Raw genomic sequence first — 15738 nt, 5'->3', positions numbered from 1 at the left:
CAGCCACCCAGTGAGATGCACGGAACTGAATGCAAGATGCAACCATGATTCTACATGATGTCTGGATGGCGAGGAAGGGATATGGGAGGCTGAACTGACAGCGTGGGAAGGTCAGAGAACCAACACTGCCTCAGCCATGCCTGGTGAATGAGGATAAGCTTTGTCCCAATCCACTTTTAGCTTGAGGATGACTTTTGGAATTATCAGTATTGGAGGAAAAGGGTACAGAAGAACAGACTGCCAGCTGAGATGAAAGGTGTTGATCAGGGAGTCTGGACTGAGAAGGACAGCATTTCCTATTGTCCCTTGTAGCAAACAGGTCGATCCTCAGAATGCCCCAACCTGCAAAGATGACCCGCAAGACACTCATCTTCGGGGACCACTCGTGATTCAGGGAAAAATTCCTGCGAGATGATTTTGGGCCGCGGGCAAGTGATCAGCCAACAGGGTGATACTCTCCTCAAGGCAGAACTACCACAACCTGATCGCTCTTGGCAGAGCATCCTGAAGTGAGTTACCCCTGGCCTGTTCACATAATATATCAGTGATATTGTTGGTAAGTACGTGAACCACTGAGTCTCTGGTGTGGTTCAGAAAGGCCCAGCAAGCCTCATAGATGGCCTGAAGCTCCAGTACGTTAATATGCAGTAAGGCCTCCTGCTCCGACCATAGACCCTGAACTTTCAGCAACCCCAGATGTGCTCCCCAGCCCATCAGGGATAGGTCAGTGACCAAAAGGCAGCACCATGTACTGAAAATGGCACTCCGCCACAATGAATTGGAGGAATGTTTTGTGGCTCAACAAAATCGCCACATGAAAACAGGCATTCTGAAGGTCCAAGGCAGCAAAACAGTCAGTCATCTGAGACAATGTGGGGAGGACAGTTGACAGGGTGACCATTCAGAACCTCACGTACCTGATATGTTTGTTGAGACTGTGAAGGTCAAGAATGGGTCTTAGCCCTCCTTTGGATTTGGGAACCAGAAAGTACTGGAATAGAAATCCTGATGCCAGTGTTCTGGAGGAACTTCCTCCACCAAAGCCAGCAGAGAGTGGACCTGCTCAAGAAGTATCTCATGAGAGGGGTCCCTGAACAGGGATGGAGAGGGAGGGTGGGAATGAGGAGTGGAGAGGAACTGGATAGCATAGCATGATCTAATAATGCTTAAGACACAGCTGTTGGTTGTGATTGAGCCCCATAAAAGCCAACCTGTCCCTGAACAGAAGTGGGGTAAAGGGAGTGATGACTGAACCACTGCTCTGAAAAAAGGAGTCAAAATGGGCACTTAGGAGATACTGTGAGAAGGCGTGTTGACTGGCCGAACCCTGATCCGAATGCCTCCTACTCTGGGACCTATGCACCTTTCTGGGTTCCCGCTGACTTGTGGGAGGAAAAGGGTGTCCAAGGATGCATTGTGGACAGTATTGCTGCTGCTATTGACCACCATGTGGTGTCTTTGCACTGCCAGTATATACTCTCCCAAGGGACGTCCCAAGGGACGTAAGGCAGCCTAGAATCCTTGAAGGAATGCACAGTCTTGGCTGCATCCAGCTATTCAAATGGTAAATCCTCAATAGCATGGTGCACATCAGGAGCAATGCCTGAATTCTGCCATCAGGGCACCTTCTTCATGGTCACCATAGAGGCCATAACTCTGACCAAAGCATCCACGATGTCTTGTGCAGATTGCAACAGTGTCTTGGCCACCAAGCTGCCCTCTATGATGGCTGTCCGAAATTCCTCTCTGCTGGTGTCAGGTAGTTGGTCGGTAAACTTAAAACACCATCATCCAATTTACAAGATTGTATTTGGACAATGCCTGCTGATTTGTAATCTGCATTTTCAGGGAGGAGAAGATGTAGATCTTCCTAACCACTAAATCCATCTTTTTAGAGTCCTTGCCCTTAGGTGTGGACTTAAATTTGCCCTGCTGGGCTCTATCATTCACCATGATTACAATCACAGAATTTGGGACCAGATGGAAGTAAAAGCCTTCAAATCCCTGCACCAGGACAAAACAGAGTTTCCACCACTTGCTTCGCAGTATGCAGTACTGAAGCCAAAATGATACAAGGAACCTTTGAAGGCTCTAGGAGCGCATCATAGGAAGGGACACTCTCCAAGGAGCTGATAGCTGCAGGATATCCAACAATTTATGGGTATTCTCCTTCAGAAACTCTGTCTGAATGCCCAGGGAAATGCTGCAACAGGTCCTGGTAGGCCAAGAAATCCTCAGGCACTGAAAGAGAGGAAGAACCAGGCACTGTTGAATCATCCGGGGATGATGAAGAGGTGGTTAATTGGGCCAAAGCCAAATCCTGCTCCTTGACAGTTGGAAGTGGAAAGGACAACTCCATCGGCCCCACAGGGAGAAGACTCACTGGTACCTTAGCCTGCGGTGGATCATCAGTCCCCACCACTGACCTGCCTGGTGATCTCACCTTAGAACAAGATGAAGAGTGCAATCTCTGTGACAGATTCTACTTTACTATTATTATAGGTTTATATATTTTTTTACTTTTAGAACTACAGGTACTATCTACAGAACTAAACAGTCCAAATGGGGAAGGCTACAGCAAAGAGCTGGAGCACAGCAGTTCCGAAGCACAGTCACTGGCGGCAAGAAGGAACTGGGGATGGGGGGAGCACACAGCACCCCTTATACCGCGCCATGGTGGCGCCACTCCAGGGGTCGCTAGGAGCGCTCCCCTACAGGTACTGCTAAGGGAAAAACTTCCGGCACCGGTGCATGTGGCGAGCACGCACACCTACTGTGGAATGCACATGAGTGATCACTCGAAGAAGAACTAAGGACGGTTGAGGCGGCGCTCCCTCACGTAGCCCGTGGTGGGGCTATGATCACAAGATGCAAGCGCCACCTCCTAGGGGTATGGCTCGGCAAAATTCTTCAGCTCCGGTGCACTGGGTGTAAACACACATAAATGGAATACACGGCTGCATCTACTCAAAGAAGAACACGTCACTCCTTCCTCCCTGTCTAAAACCATTAGCCTATTGACTAGTAATGTCATGTCCATTTGTTATTTGTACTGCAATAGCTTTTGGGAACACTATTCAAGAATCAGGGGCCCACTATAGTAGGTGCTGTACAGATACACAATGAAGAAACAGTCCCTCTCCTGAACAGCTGTCAAGGTAGGTTCTTGTTATCCATTCCCACAATCTTTTTATACCACAACCCCAATTCCTTTGTGTCTGCAGACGACTGTTTGACTGGAATCAAGGCAAGTAACCATGGCTGGTTTGAGAGATGCCGGATGGCAGTAGTTTCTGGTGGTGGGTGGGTGCTCTGTGATAGATGGGAGGTGCTGGGTACTAGAGGTGATGGAGGTGCTGGGTTGAAGTGGCACCTGGTAAAGGAGTCAGGGGGTGAGGAGGCAGCAGCTGAGGACTGCTGGCCAAGTGGAATTAAGGGTGGTGTTTTAGCTTCTACTCTCTACCCTGACATCACAGTCTGCTCCATGAAAATGCCACTTAAATATGGTGAAGAACTAGCTGAATTCTGTGACTGGCAGGGTCCAGGTAACCAGCTCCTTCTCATCTTCAAATATTGCTTCTTTGGAGAAGAGCTTAGTGTGTACAGACTGGGGAGGTTAAAAAAAAGAATAGCTGAACATGGGACTTAGCAGTAAGAAGCAGAGCTTTTAATTACATCCTCTTAATTCACTGCCTCTGGATCTAGCAACCACCAAGTTTTGGCAATTTGCTATACCACCTCCCTCATCAGACCACTATCTAGTGGCAGTGGCTGGAGGTTCTGACCCAGTTTGATAGAAAATATATTTATATTTTAACAGTACATTATAGGTATCTGATTCATGATGATCTTTTCATTAATAAATCCATATACCATATAGTCAATTCTTCCTTAGAATATCAAAATGTTAACAATAAAGACATAAAACAATATAAATCCTCACCTCCAACTCCTTTTCATCAAAATACTGTAGCCACTGAAGGGGAACAACTTCATTAAAGCCATCAAGGAAAGCTTTGGTTTGTTCTCTTACTCCCCGAGAAAAACGCCATTCTGCCATTAGGCTGGGGGGGAAAAAAGAAATTTTAGAGAAAAGAATTAATGTGTTGGGAAGGTTACCCCTTTTATACATATTAGGGTCTGATTCTACTCTCTCTGACACTGGTGTAACTCCACAAACTACAATGGAGTTACTACTGATTTAAACCAGTAAAATAGAGCAAAAATCAGGTCCACAATGTTATAAACACTAACTTCAGAGCAGTATCTTGATCCTGAGTTCCTTTCCCTATCCAAAGTTATACTCTATATTACTGCTAGTCTGCAATCTGAACTATCAATGTTTCAAGTGCTGTGCTGCCACCCTTCAGGATGAAAACTCTTAATAGAAAAGGACACTATCCATCTGTTTAGAAACAACATTTGAGCTATTTCAAAATTACTATAATCTGGGTGTGCAGATGGTCTCCATTAATTATGAAAAAATACTTTTTTCCCCCAAAAAAGTATTATAGGCAGATCTGATAATTCCCCAGAATTTCAGCCCAACACTTCCCATTATAAGACCCTGTTTTCAGTTGTTTTTAACTGAGCCCTGGTCTACACTACGAGTTTAGGTCGACTTTAGCAGAGTTAAATCGAATTAAGCCTGGACACGTCCACACGACGAAGCCCTTTCTTTCGACTTAAAGGGCCCTTTAAACCGGTTTCTTTACTCCACCTCCGACGAGGGGATTAGCGCTAAAATCGGCCTTTGCGGGTCGGATTTGGGGTAGTGTGGACGGAATTCGACGTTATTGGCCTCCGGGAGCTATCCCACAGTGCTTCATCGTGACTGCTCTGGACAGCACTCTCAACTCAGATGCACTGACCAGGTAGACAGGAAAAGCCCCGCGAACTTTTGAATTTCATTTCCTGTTTGCCCAGTGTGGAGAGCACAGGTGATCACGCAGAGCTCATCAGCACAGGTAACCATGATGGAGTCCCAGGATCGCAAAAGAGCTCCAGCCTGGACAGAACGGGAGGTACGGGATCTGCTAGCCATATGGGGAGACGAATCAGTGCTAGCTGAACTCCGTAGCAGTAAACGAAATGGCAAAAGATTAGAAAAAGTCTCAAAGGCCATGAAGGACAGAGGCCAAAACAGGGACGCACAGCAGTGCTGCGTGAAAATTAAGGAGCTAAGGCAAGCCTACCACAAAGCCAGAGAGGCAAACGGAAGGTCTGGGGCAGAACCGCAAACATGCCGCTTCTACGCGGAGCTGCATGCCAGTCTAGGGGGTGCAGCCACCACTACCCCAACCGTGTGCTTTGACTCCGTCAATGGAGAAATACACAACAGGGAAGCGGGTTCGGGGTATGCGGAAGATGATGATGACGATGACAATGAAGCTAGCTCACAGCAAGGAAGCGGAGAAACTGGTTTCCCCAACAGCCAGGATATGTTTATCACCCTGGACCTGGAACCAGTAACCCCCGAACTCACCCAAGGCGTGCTCCCAGACCCTGAGGGCACACAAGGGACCTCTCGTGAGTGTACCTTTGTAAATATTACACATGGTTTAAAAGCAAGCGTGTTAATGATTAATGATTAATTTGCCCTGGCAATCGCGGCCAGTACAGCTACTGAAAAAGTCTGTTAACGTGTATTGGGATGGAGCGGAAATCCTCCAGGGACATCTCCAGAAAGCTCTCCTTCAAGTACTCCCAAAGCCTTTGCAAAAGGTTTCTGGGGAGAGCTGCCTTATCCCGTCCGCCATGGTAGGACACTTTACCACGCCAGGCCAGTAGCACGTAGTCTGGAATCATTGCATAACAAAGCATGGCAGCGTATGGTCCCAGTGTTTGCTGGCATGCAGACAACATCCATTCCTTATCTCTCTTTGTTATCCTCAAGAGAATGATATCATTCACGGTCACCTGGTTGAAATGGGGTGATTTTATTAAGGGGGCATTCAGAGGTGCCCGTTCCTGCTCGGCTAAACAGAAATGTTCCCCGCTGTTAGCCACGCGGTGGGGGGGGATGGGTGAATGGCTCATCCCAGAGAATTGGGTGTGTGTGGGGGGGGGGGGAGGGGGTAGTTGGGTTTGTGCTGCATGTTAACCCAGAAACCCCAGCCCCTCCTTTTACATTGCAAACCCATTTTAAATGGCCAACCCAACGGGTCCTTGGTATGGGAAATGAGGGCCCTACTGTTTGAAACCATTCACACATGTTATGAGGGTTAAAAAAGCCAAAAGACTGTGGCTTACCATGGCTGCCTGCAAGCCGAATTCTGTTCCTGGCACTGCGTGAGTGATCTCTCACAGCAAACCGGCAGGCCCTCAATATAAGAGGAAAAATGCGACCTTGTAACGAAAGCACATGTGCTGTGTAATGTGAACAGCAAAATTTAACGTGAAAAAGTGTACCCATTGTTCTCTAAAATGTCTTATTTAACCACCTCTCCCTTCTCCTCCACCAGCGGCAAATGTTTCTCTTTCACAGAGGCTAGCAAAGATTAGAAGGAGAAAACGGCGGACTTGGAATGATATGTTCACGGAGCTCCAGATGTCCTCCCACGCTGAAAGAGCACAGCAGAATGCGTGGAGGCAGTCAATGTCAGACTACAGAAAAGCACAATGTGAACGAGAGGAGAGGTGGTGGGCTGAATCGCGGGAAGAACAGAGCAAGTGGCAGGCTGAAGATGATAGGTGGCATCAGCTTGCAGATAGAAGGCAAGAGTCGATGCTCCGGCTGCTGGAGCATCAAACTGATATGCTCCAGCGTATGGTTGAGCTGCAGGAAAGGCAGCAGGAGCAGAGACCGCCGCTACAGCCCCTGTGTAACCAACAGCCCTCCTCCCCAAGTCCCATTGCCTCCTCACCCAGATGCCCAAGAACATGGTGGGGGGGCCTCCGGCCACCCAGTCACTCCACCCCAGATGATTACCCGAGCATTGGAAGGCTGGCCTTCAATAAGAGTTAAAAGTTTTAAACTGCAGTGTTTCCTTTTCTTTCCCTCCTCCCCCACCCCTCTCGGGCTACCTTGGCAATTATCCCCCAAGTTGTGTGATGAATTAATAAAGAATGCATGAATGTGAAGTAACAATGACTTTATTGCCTCTGCAAGCGGTGCTCGAAGGGGGGAGGGGAGGGTGGGGTGGTTGGTTTACAGGGAAGTAGAGTGAACTGGGGGGGGGGGGGCGGAGGGTTCATCAAGGAGAAACAAACAGAAGTTTCACACCGTAGCCTGGCCAGTCACAAAACTCGTTTTCAAAGCTTCTCTGATGCACACCGCGCCCTGCTGTGCTCTTCTAACCGCCCTGGTGTCTGGCCGCGCGTAATCAGCGGCCAGGCGATTTGCCTCAACCTCCCACCCCACAATAAATGTCTCCCCCTTACTCTCACAGATATTGTGGAGCGCACAGGAAGCAGCAATAACAATGGGAATATTCTTTTTGCTGAGGTCTGAGCAAGTCAGTAAGCTGCGCCAGTGTGCTTTTAAACGTCCAAATGCACATTCCACCACCATTTGGCACTTGCTCAGCCTATAGTTGAACAGGTCCTGACTACTGTCCAGGCTGCCTGTGTACGGCTTCATGAGCCATGGCATTAAGGGGTAGGCTGGGTCCCCAAGGATCACGATATGCATTTCAACATCCCCAACGGTTAGTTTCTGGTCCGGGAAGAAAGTCCCTTTCTCCAGCTTTCGAAACAGACCAGAGTGCCTGAAGACGTGAGCATCATGTACCTTTCCCGGCCATCCCACGTTGATGTTGGTGAAACGTCCCTTGTGATCCACCAGGGCTTGCAGCAGCATTGAAAAGTACCCCTTGCAGTTTATGTACTCGGTGGCTTGGTGCTCCGGTGCCAAGATAGGGATATGGGTTCCGTCTATCGCCCCACCACAGTTTGGGAATCCCATTTCAGCAAAGCCATCCACTATGGCCTGCACGTTTCCCAGAGTCACTACCCTTGATATCAGCAGGTCTTTGATTGCCCTGGCAACTTGGATCACAGCAGCCCCCACAGTAGATTTGCCCACTCCAAATTGATTCCCGACTGACCGGTAGCTGTCTGGCGTTGCAAGCTTCCACAGGGCTATCGCCACTCGCTTCTCAACTGTGAGGGCTGCTCTCATCCTGGTATTCTGCTGCTTCAGGGCAGGGGAAAGCAAGTCACAAAGTTCCATGAAAGTGCCCTTACGCATGCGAAAGTTTCGCAGCCACTGGGAATCGTCCCACACCTGCAACACCATGCGGTCCCACCAGTCTGTGCTTGCTTCCCGGGCCCAGAATCGGCGTTCCACGGCATGAACCTGCCCCAGTAACACCATGATTTGCACACTGATAGGGCCCGTACCTTGTGTGAGGGCTGCGTCCATGTCAATTTCCTCATAACTCTCGTCGCCACGCTGCAATCACCTCATCGGCTGGTCCTGGTTTTGCTTTGGTATGTCCTGGCTCTGCATATACTCCAGGACAATGCGTGTGGTGTTCATAGTGCTCATAATTGCTGCGGTGATCTGAGCAGGCTCCATGATCCCAGTGCTATGGCGTCTGGTCTGAAAAAAGGCGCAAATCTGACGGAGGGAGGGAGGGGCGACTGACGACATGGCGTACAGGTACAGGGAATTAAAATCAACAAAGGTGGCTGTGCATCAGGGAGAAACACAAACAACTGTCACACAGAATGGCCCCCCCAAAGATTGAACTCAAAACCCTGGGTTTAGCAGGCCTTTGATTTCACGGCGGGAGGGGGAAGCAAATGAATACATCTATTTTTTTACATCTTAAGCTGGCAGTAGACAGTGCAGCATGACTGATAGCCCTCAGCATCTTCTGGGTGCTTGGCAGAAGATACTGTACTACGACTGCTAGCCATCATCGTCAAGACGGTTCAATCGGACTGCCGGCAGGACTGAGTCTCCAGGAACCTCTGATTGAACTGGAATATGACGACGACAGATATCAGTCTTAGTACACCATCTACTGCCAAAAGGCAAGGGGCTGCTGCTGTGTAGCAATGCAGCCCCACGTCTGCCAGCACCCAGATAGCCGATGAAGGCTACCAGTCATACTGCACCATCTACTGCCAAAAGGCAATTAGCTGCTGCTGTGTAGCAATGCAGTACCACGTCTGCCGGCACCCAGATGACATATGGTGACGGTGAGCTGAGCGGGCTCCATACTTGCCGTGGTATGTTGTCTGCACAGGTAACCCAGGTAAAAAGGCGCAAATCGATTGTCTACCGTTGCTCTGACGGAGGGGGAGGGGCCTGACGGCATGTACCCAGAACCCCCCGCGACACTGTTTTGCATCATCAGGCATTGGGATCTCAACCCAGAATTCAAATGGGCGGCGGAGACGGCGGGAACTGTGGGATAGGTACCCACAGTGCAACGCTCCGGAAGTCGACGCTAGCCTCGGTACTGTGGACGCGGTCCGCCGGCTTCATGCACTTAGAGCATTTTATGTGGGGACACACACAATTGACTGTATAAAACCGATATCTATAAAACCGGCTTCTATAAATTTGACCTAATTTCGTAGTGTAGACATACCCTTAGTCAAACTGCAGACATCTTCCATTCAGAATGTCCGCCTCATGCTGTTTTATTTTTGTGGAGGGGAGGAGAAGCTGAAATAGTCTATCTTTTCCAAATGCAATGATTAGGGGGGAATCCATTATTTAGCCAATGTTAATTAAAAAACATACAACCATTTAATTGAGAAACTTCAAGCTTTGGAGCAGGGATTTTATATCTAGCAGGAGCGGAGGGAGGAGAATCACTCTGATTTCGGAGGTAGCTTTTGTTATCCCCATGAAAATTTGCTAAATTAAGCCAAGTTAAGAACCTCTAAAAATCTCATTTCACACATGCTCAGAGACTTGTTAGTTTGATAGAAAAAAAAAATCTCTGAAGAGTGTCTGCCTGAGTGTGCTCCAGAACTTTTAAGCTCCAATGTGCTGGTTGGACTACGCATGTGTCATCCCCACAAAGCAACTTAGCGTGCTCCAGCCCATGACTGCAGAACTGAGCAGGGTTTTCCCTGCAACTGCTCCTCCCAGCTGCTGGGGGTTGCTGTTGAGTTGAGCACAGGAACTGAGCAGGTGACACTGTGCTGTGCTCTTAGTACTCCCTGTGCTGGCATCCAGGTAATGAGAGGGAGAATGAAGCAACAGCTACACTGGAACGCACAATTTGGGGAATAGGGGGTTGTATAGATGGATGGACAAGGAGAGAAGGAGCTGCAGGACATGGGTGGCACAGCATCGGAGGAAGGAGAACATGAGACTGTGGGGGGAGCAGATGGGGCAAATAGGTGTAGAGGAGGAGAGGGATGTTAGTTAAAGTAGGGGAGGTTTAATAGAAGCAGGGGGAAGAGGGCTTCATAGAATCATAGAATACCAGGGTTGGAAGGGACCTCGGGCAGGTCATCTAGTCCAACCCCCTGCTCAAAGCAGGACCAATCCCCAGACAGATTTTTGTCCCAGATCCCTAAATGGCCCCCTCAAGAATTGAACTCACAACCCTGGGTTTAGCTGGCCAATGCTCAAACCACTGAGCTATCCTTCCCCCCACCCACTTAGATAGGATCAGAGGGAGAGAAGGGCAGAAGTTTGGGTGGGCAGCTAAGAACAGAGAGACAGAGACAGGAAAGGGTTACAGGGGCAGAAGGGCCTATAACTAGGGCTCTGTGTTTGTCACAGAGATCGTGGAAGTCACGGATTCTGTGACTTTCTGTGACTTCTGCAGAGGCCAGTGTGGCTGAACCCAGGGCCACCCAAGCAGCTGGCTTCCAGGCCAGCTGCTCAGGTGGTCCCAGGGACAGTCACACTGGCTGTTGCTGGAGTGGCTCTACAGCAAGCCGCACACACACACTTGAATTTGAAACCCTAAAGTGTTTTTAAACTATTTTAATGTAACTTGTATACAGTTCATATTATATACCCAGGCACTCTATAGTCTACTCAGGTCATGAGTCACTAGGAAATTAAAAAACAAAACAAAAAAAATTATGCTATTTGGTAAGATATAGAAAGTTATCACGTGTGAACTCTCCATTCAGTAAAGCTCTCCAAGACTGTATACGAAAGAAAGGGGAGAAAGCAAACAGGTTGACTTCTGCTTCTTAAATACGTAGTGAAAAACAGTCATACATTTGCCAAATAAACACTGACTAAAGCAACAAAAGAAAATTAAAAAAATATTTGGCATTCTTTTAAACTCCTATACAGTAACTCCTCGCTTAACGTTGTAGTTATGTTCCTGAAAAATGCGACTTTAAGCAAAACTATGTTAAACAAATTCAATTTCCCCATAAAAATTAATGTAAATGGGGGGGTTAGGTTCCAGGGAAAAGTTTTTCCACCAGACAAAAGACTATATTATAAATTTTAAACAAACAATTTAATACTGTACACAGCAATGATGATTGTGAAGCTTGGTTGAGGTGGTAAAGTCAGAGGATGGGATAGTTCCCAGGGAATGCCTTACTGCTACATGATGACCTAGCACTCGGCTGGGCCCTCAAGCGTTAACACATTGTTGTTAATGTAGCCTTATACTCTACAAGGCAGCACAAATGGAGGGAGGGGAGACAGAGAGACACACTGTGTGTGTGTGTGTGTGTGTGTGTGTGTGTGTGTGTGTGTGTGTGTGTGAGCGAGAGAGAGATGCGCATTGCCCATTTAAGTACGCTGACCCCACTCTAAGTACATTGCCTTTTTAAGTAGATCAGCAAGTTGAGACAGCAGCTGCTACCAGCAAGCTTCCTCCGTCCTAAGCCCTATCATGTGTCCTCCTTGCTCTATGGAGATGGGAAGAGGGGGGCTAATGTCAGGGTGTCCTCCTCCCCCCTGCTCCTGTCCCCCATTTACCTCACCCCAGCACAGAAAGCAGGAGGCTCTGGGGAGCAGCTCCAAGGCAGAGGGCAGGAGCAGCACATGGCAGTGGGGGGAGGGACAGCTGAACTGCTGGCAACTGATAGCCTGCTGGGAGGCTGCCACACAGGGAACTTAGGGAAGTGGGGAGCTGATAGGGGGGCTGCCAGTCCACCCTGGTTCCAAGCCACCACCAGCTAGCTGCAACGGGCTGCTCTTTCTGCAAGTAGTGGACAAAGCAGGTGGCTGCCAAACAAACAATGTTAGAAGGGAGCATTGCACAACTTTAAACAAGCATGTTCCCTAATTGACCAGCAATGTAACAACGAAACAACATTAACCAGGACAACTTTAAGTGAGGAGTTACTGTAATTGCCTACCCAATGTATTCTTCTTTGTTGTCCTCAGTTACCAAGATATTTGAGCCTCCTGATTTCAGTTCATGAGAAGTAACTTTTCCCAAAAGTTCCATGTCAACACAAAAGTACATTTCTAAATTACACTCTTCAATGTTGTTGTCCCTGTGGAAAGAAACAAGCAAAAGAAAAATCAAACAAATATAAACATTTAACTATTTTTTTGAACTATAACATCTGGAAAAAAAAAAAATCTACAAACCTTATCCAAATTAGGGAATTATAAAATTCAGTATCAATAGATTCCAAATCTTTAATAGTAAGTTTCTTACTTAGCATGCGCTTGTAGAATGGCAGAGAAAAACCCGTGTCAATAAATTTGCCATGAAACAATGCCTGTAGAGGGGAGGAAGAAAAAAGTTTAAATGACAATTGCTTCAACTCATTTTTGCATGGCTCAAGTAATCTTTCAGAAAAGAAGTTACGTAAATAGCAGATGGAAAAAAAATTGCCCACCAAGAGTAACACTTAGATGTCTCAAAAAAGTCCCATAAAATGGCAAGTATAAAGAAACGAATATAATTTTTTTGATAGATATTTGGTTTGGCAATGAATCTTTATAATTACATAAGTTGTAAATTCTTAGGTATATTATTTTCCTATGTAACAGTAAGCCTGACAGAAAACATCTAACATTTCTTCATAAGCTGTATTGGCATATGTGCTTAAAACCAATTGTCACTTGATGCTCCTAAGGTACTACTGCTCTATCTAGAAAAAATATATATATTAATATCACAGTACGTAAACAAGATTTTTAAAACTGAATCACTGAAATGCTCCTGGAAGAGATTCCTCATGGGTTAATTAAATAAACTTTCGAAATGTGACTCTTTGATTGAAATCTTTTTACTGTCATCCCTATTTTGAGTGTGTGTGTGTGCGCACATATGTGTCTGCACGCACACAGCATCTGCTCTGGTTATTAATTCTATTTGTTCTTTACATAGCAGTAACGATGTGCTAAGCACTTTACAAACATAAAAGAACACAATCTCTCTTCTGTGAAACCCTCAGTTTTGCTCAGTTCTGATCCACTACATTTTACTCACTTAGATGATTCATTTTAAATTGTGTTGCTTATATTTACTTGGCACTGAGAGAACACTCACAAAAAAAAAAAAAGACAGTTGGGATTTCATTACTGATGCTCTCTGGACCTGCCAGAAGGCTAAAAACTACATTTCAACTTATGCAGACTTTTAAAAAGTATTCATCCTATTATTACATGCCTGAGAAATTAAGTATTGATGAACATTTTACTACTCACTTCAAATAGATTTTAATTACAAATTACTTGCCTTTAAATATCTGTCACCTCTTACCTTTGACCTTGTTTCTTTTTATTTTCCACTCCTACAATCTGCCTGTGATCCCCACCTTATTATCCCTAATATCTCTTCTCACAAATGTCTGCATTTCTTTCAGAGTGACTCTTACGTTTGGAGTGACCTTCAAAAATGGTATGCTCTACCGTTACCTCATTCAAATCACTTCTAACAAAGTACTTTTGCACCACAACCTACCAAGCCAGAAATGTTTAATTTCAGGGGAAAAAACCCTAACAATTAAGTAGACTGCCATCTTGGATTAGTATTTATATATTACAGGTGGGACTGGTAGCGCTACCTATTATTAAGGTTGCCTCACATTTCCCACTATTAGACACTGTTTTCAGTTGCGTTAACTTTGCCAAGCAAGCACCTCTCAGGTTGCTTACTTGGCCTTCTGTAGGTATGCATTGTTCAGATTTCTCAAGTAGCAGTGGTGACCAAGAGTGTCCACTTTGTGGTCATCAGTGATTCCAAACCTTTATCTTTGGTTTGAATTTAGTTTGATTCTTGCACACAAGATAATACACTCTGAATCCAAGTTATGAGAAATTACAAGGATTGCTTTCATTACCCTAATCAGAACATTGTATGCTATAGTTGGTCACATCTGGTGCACTTCAGAACAGATAGTGGCATGTAGAGGAGGGAGACTGAGACTGACAGGGAGCCCAATCCTGAAGAGTGGAGACTGAGATGGTGTGGGAAATGAAAATGGGACTGGGACCAGGAGACAACGGTATGGAAAAGACAGGACTGGGACAGGGACTTGAAGGAGATGGGACAGAAGGGTTCCAGCATAGGGGGATGCATATAGAATGGAACATATATTGAGGAGATAGACTACTCCCACCTGTTCATGCTCTCTGTATGTGTGTATATACACATCTCCTCAATATATGTTCCATTCTATATGCATCTGAAGAAGTGGGCTGTAGCCCATGAAAGCTTATGCTCTAATAAATTTGTTAGTCTCTAAGATGCCACAAGTACTCCTGTTCTTTTTGCGGATACAGACTAACACGGCTGCTACTCTGAAACTTGATAAATTGAAGAGGGTTCAGAGAAGATCCATGAGAGTGATTAAAGGATTAGAAAGCCTCCACTATAGTGATAAAGACAAGGAGCTCAATTAATCTTCTAGTTGTTAAGCTAAATAAGTGTTGACTTGATTACAGCCTGTGAGTACCTACATGGGGAATAAATATTTAATTATGGGCTCATCAATCTAGCAGAGGAAGGTATAACACAATTCAATGGCTGGAAGTTGAAGCTAGACAAATTCAGACTGGAAATATGGCATACATTTTTAATAGTGAGGGTAATTAACCACTGGCACAATTTATCAGAAGTCGTGATGGATTCTCCAACCCTGGCAATTTTTAAATCAAGATTTGATTTTTTTTTTAAAAGATATGCTTTAAATATTATTTTGGTGAAATTCTATGGCTGTGCTACACAGAAGGTCAGACCACATGATCACAATGGTCCCATCTCACCTTGGAATCTATGAAACCATGAAAACTAAGGTTGCACAGCCAATCTTAATTTTGACATTTTCTAATTTTTTTTTGAGTGCTTGACTTTGCAACCATAACACTTTACTAGTGTTTTTGGATGGAAATTAAAAAAAAAAAACACTCTAAACTAAAAAAAACACAACAGAAATTCTATCATGTGGAATCATTTAACCACATGTCAGTTCATCAGTTGGGTTCAGACCTGTAGATCAACAGCAGACCTCTTCTGCTTGAGCTAAAGGAATAAACAGCTGCTTACTACTACATGGACCGACACACACAGTTTGTCAGAGGGTTTCCCGGGTATTTGTTAATAGCAGAGAAATTTATGATTCAGGACTCCTGGTTCAGTTCAAGGATCTGTAAGGCATTGCATCTAGTATTATAGAGCCTTCCTCCTATGTGCTCCACCCTGTCCTTCCCAGCAGAAGGCATGATGGTGATGTGGAAAGGAAGGCATGTCAATAGAGGAAGGGAAGGAGCATGGCAGAGAGGGTCTCCATTACAGCTAAATTTTCAGACATTAGGTGCATAAGGGACCTTATGCCAGTGGCATATGTTAAAATGACCCTTTTAATTTAAGGAGGGTATGGGTGACTGAG

The 15738-nt window shown here is 45.9% G+C and overlaps 1 protein-coding gene across 6 annotated transcripts in view; it reads right to left on the bottom strand.

Moving 5' to 3' along the window:
• Positions 1 to 15738, bottom strand: part of WWP1 (WW domain containing E3 ubiquitin protein ligase 1) — a 137395-nt gene that overhangs the window by 25668 nt on the left and 95989 nt on the right. For all 6 annotated transcript variants that reach the window (XM_042844527.2, XM_065585854.1, XM_005299382.4 and 3 more), the window contains 3 exons: positions 12488 to 12621; positions 12250 to 12390; positions 3944 to 4064 (listed from right to left, as the gene is read on the bottom strand). In XM_042844527.2, the coding sequence (XP_042700461.1) occupies positions 3944 to 4064; positions 12250 to 12390; positions 12488 to 12621 (396 nt within the window). The remainder of the gene's footprint in view (positions 1 to 3943; positions 4065 to 12249; positions 12391 to 12487; positions 12622 to 15738) is intronic.

This window comes from Chrysemys picta, chromosome 2, assembly GCF_011386835.1.
Source record: "Chrysemys picta bellii isolate R12L10 chromosome 2, ASM1138683v2, whole genome shotgun sequence".
Lineage (NCBI taxonomy): Eukaryota > Metazoa > Chordata > Testudines > Emydidae > Chrysemys > Chrysemys picta.
Note: the sequence above shows the minus strand (reverse complement) of the source record. Positions and strands in the feature narration are given on the sequence as shown.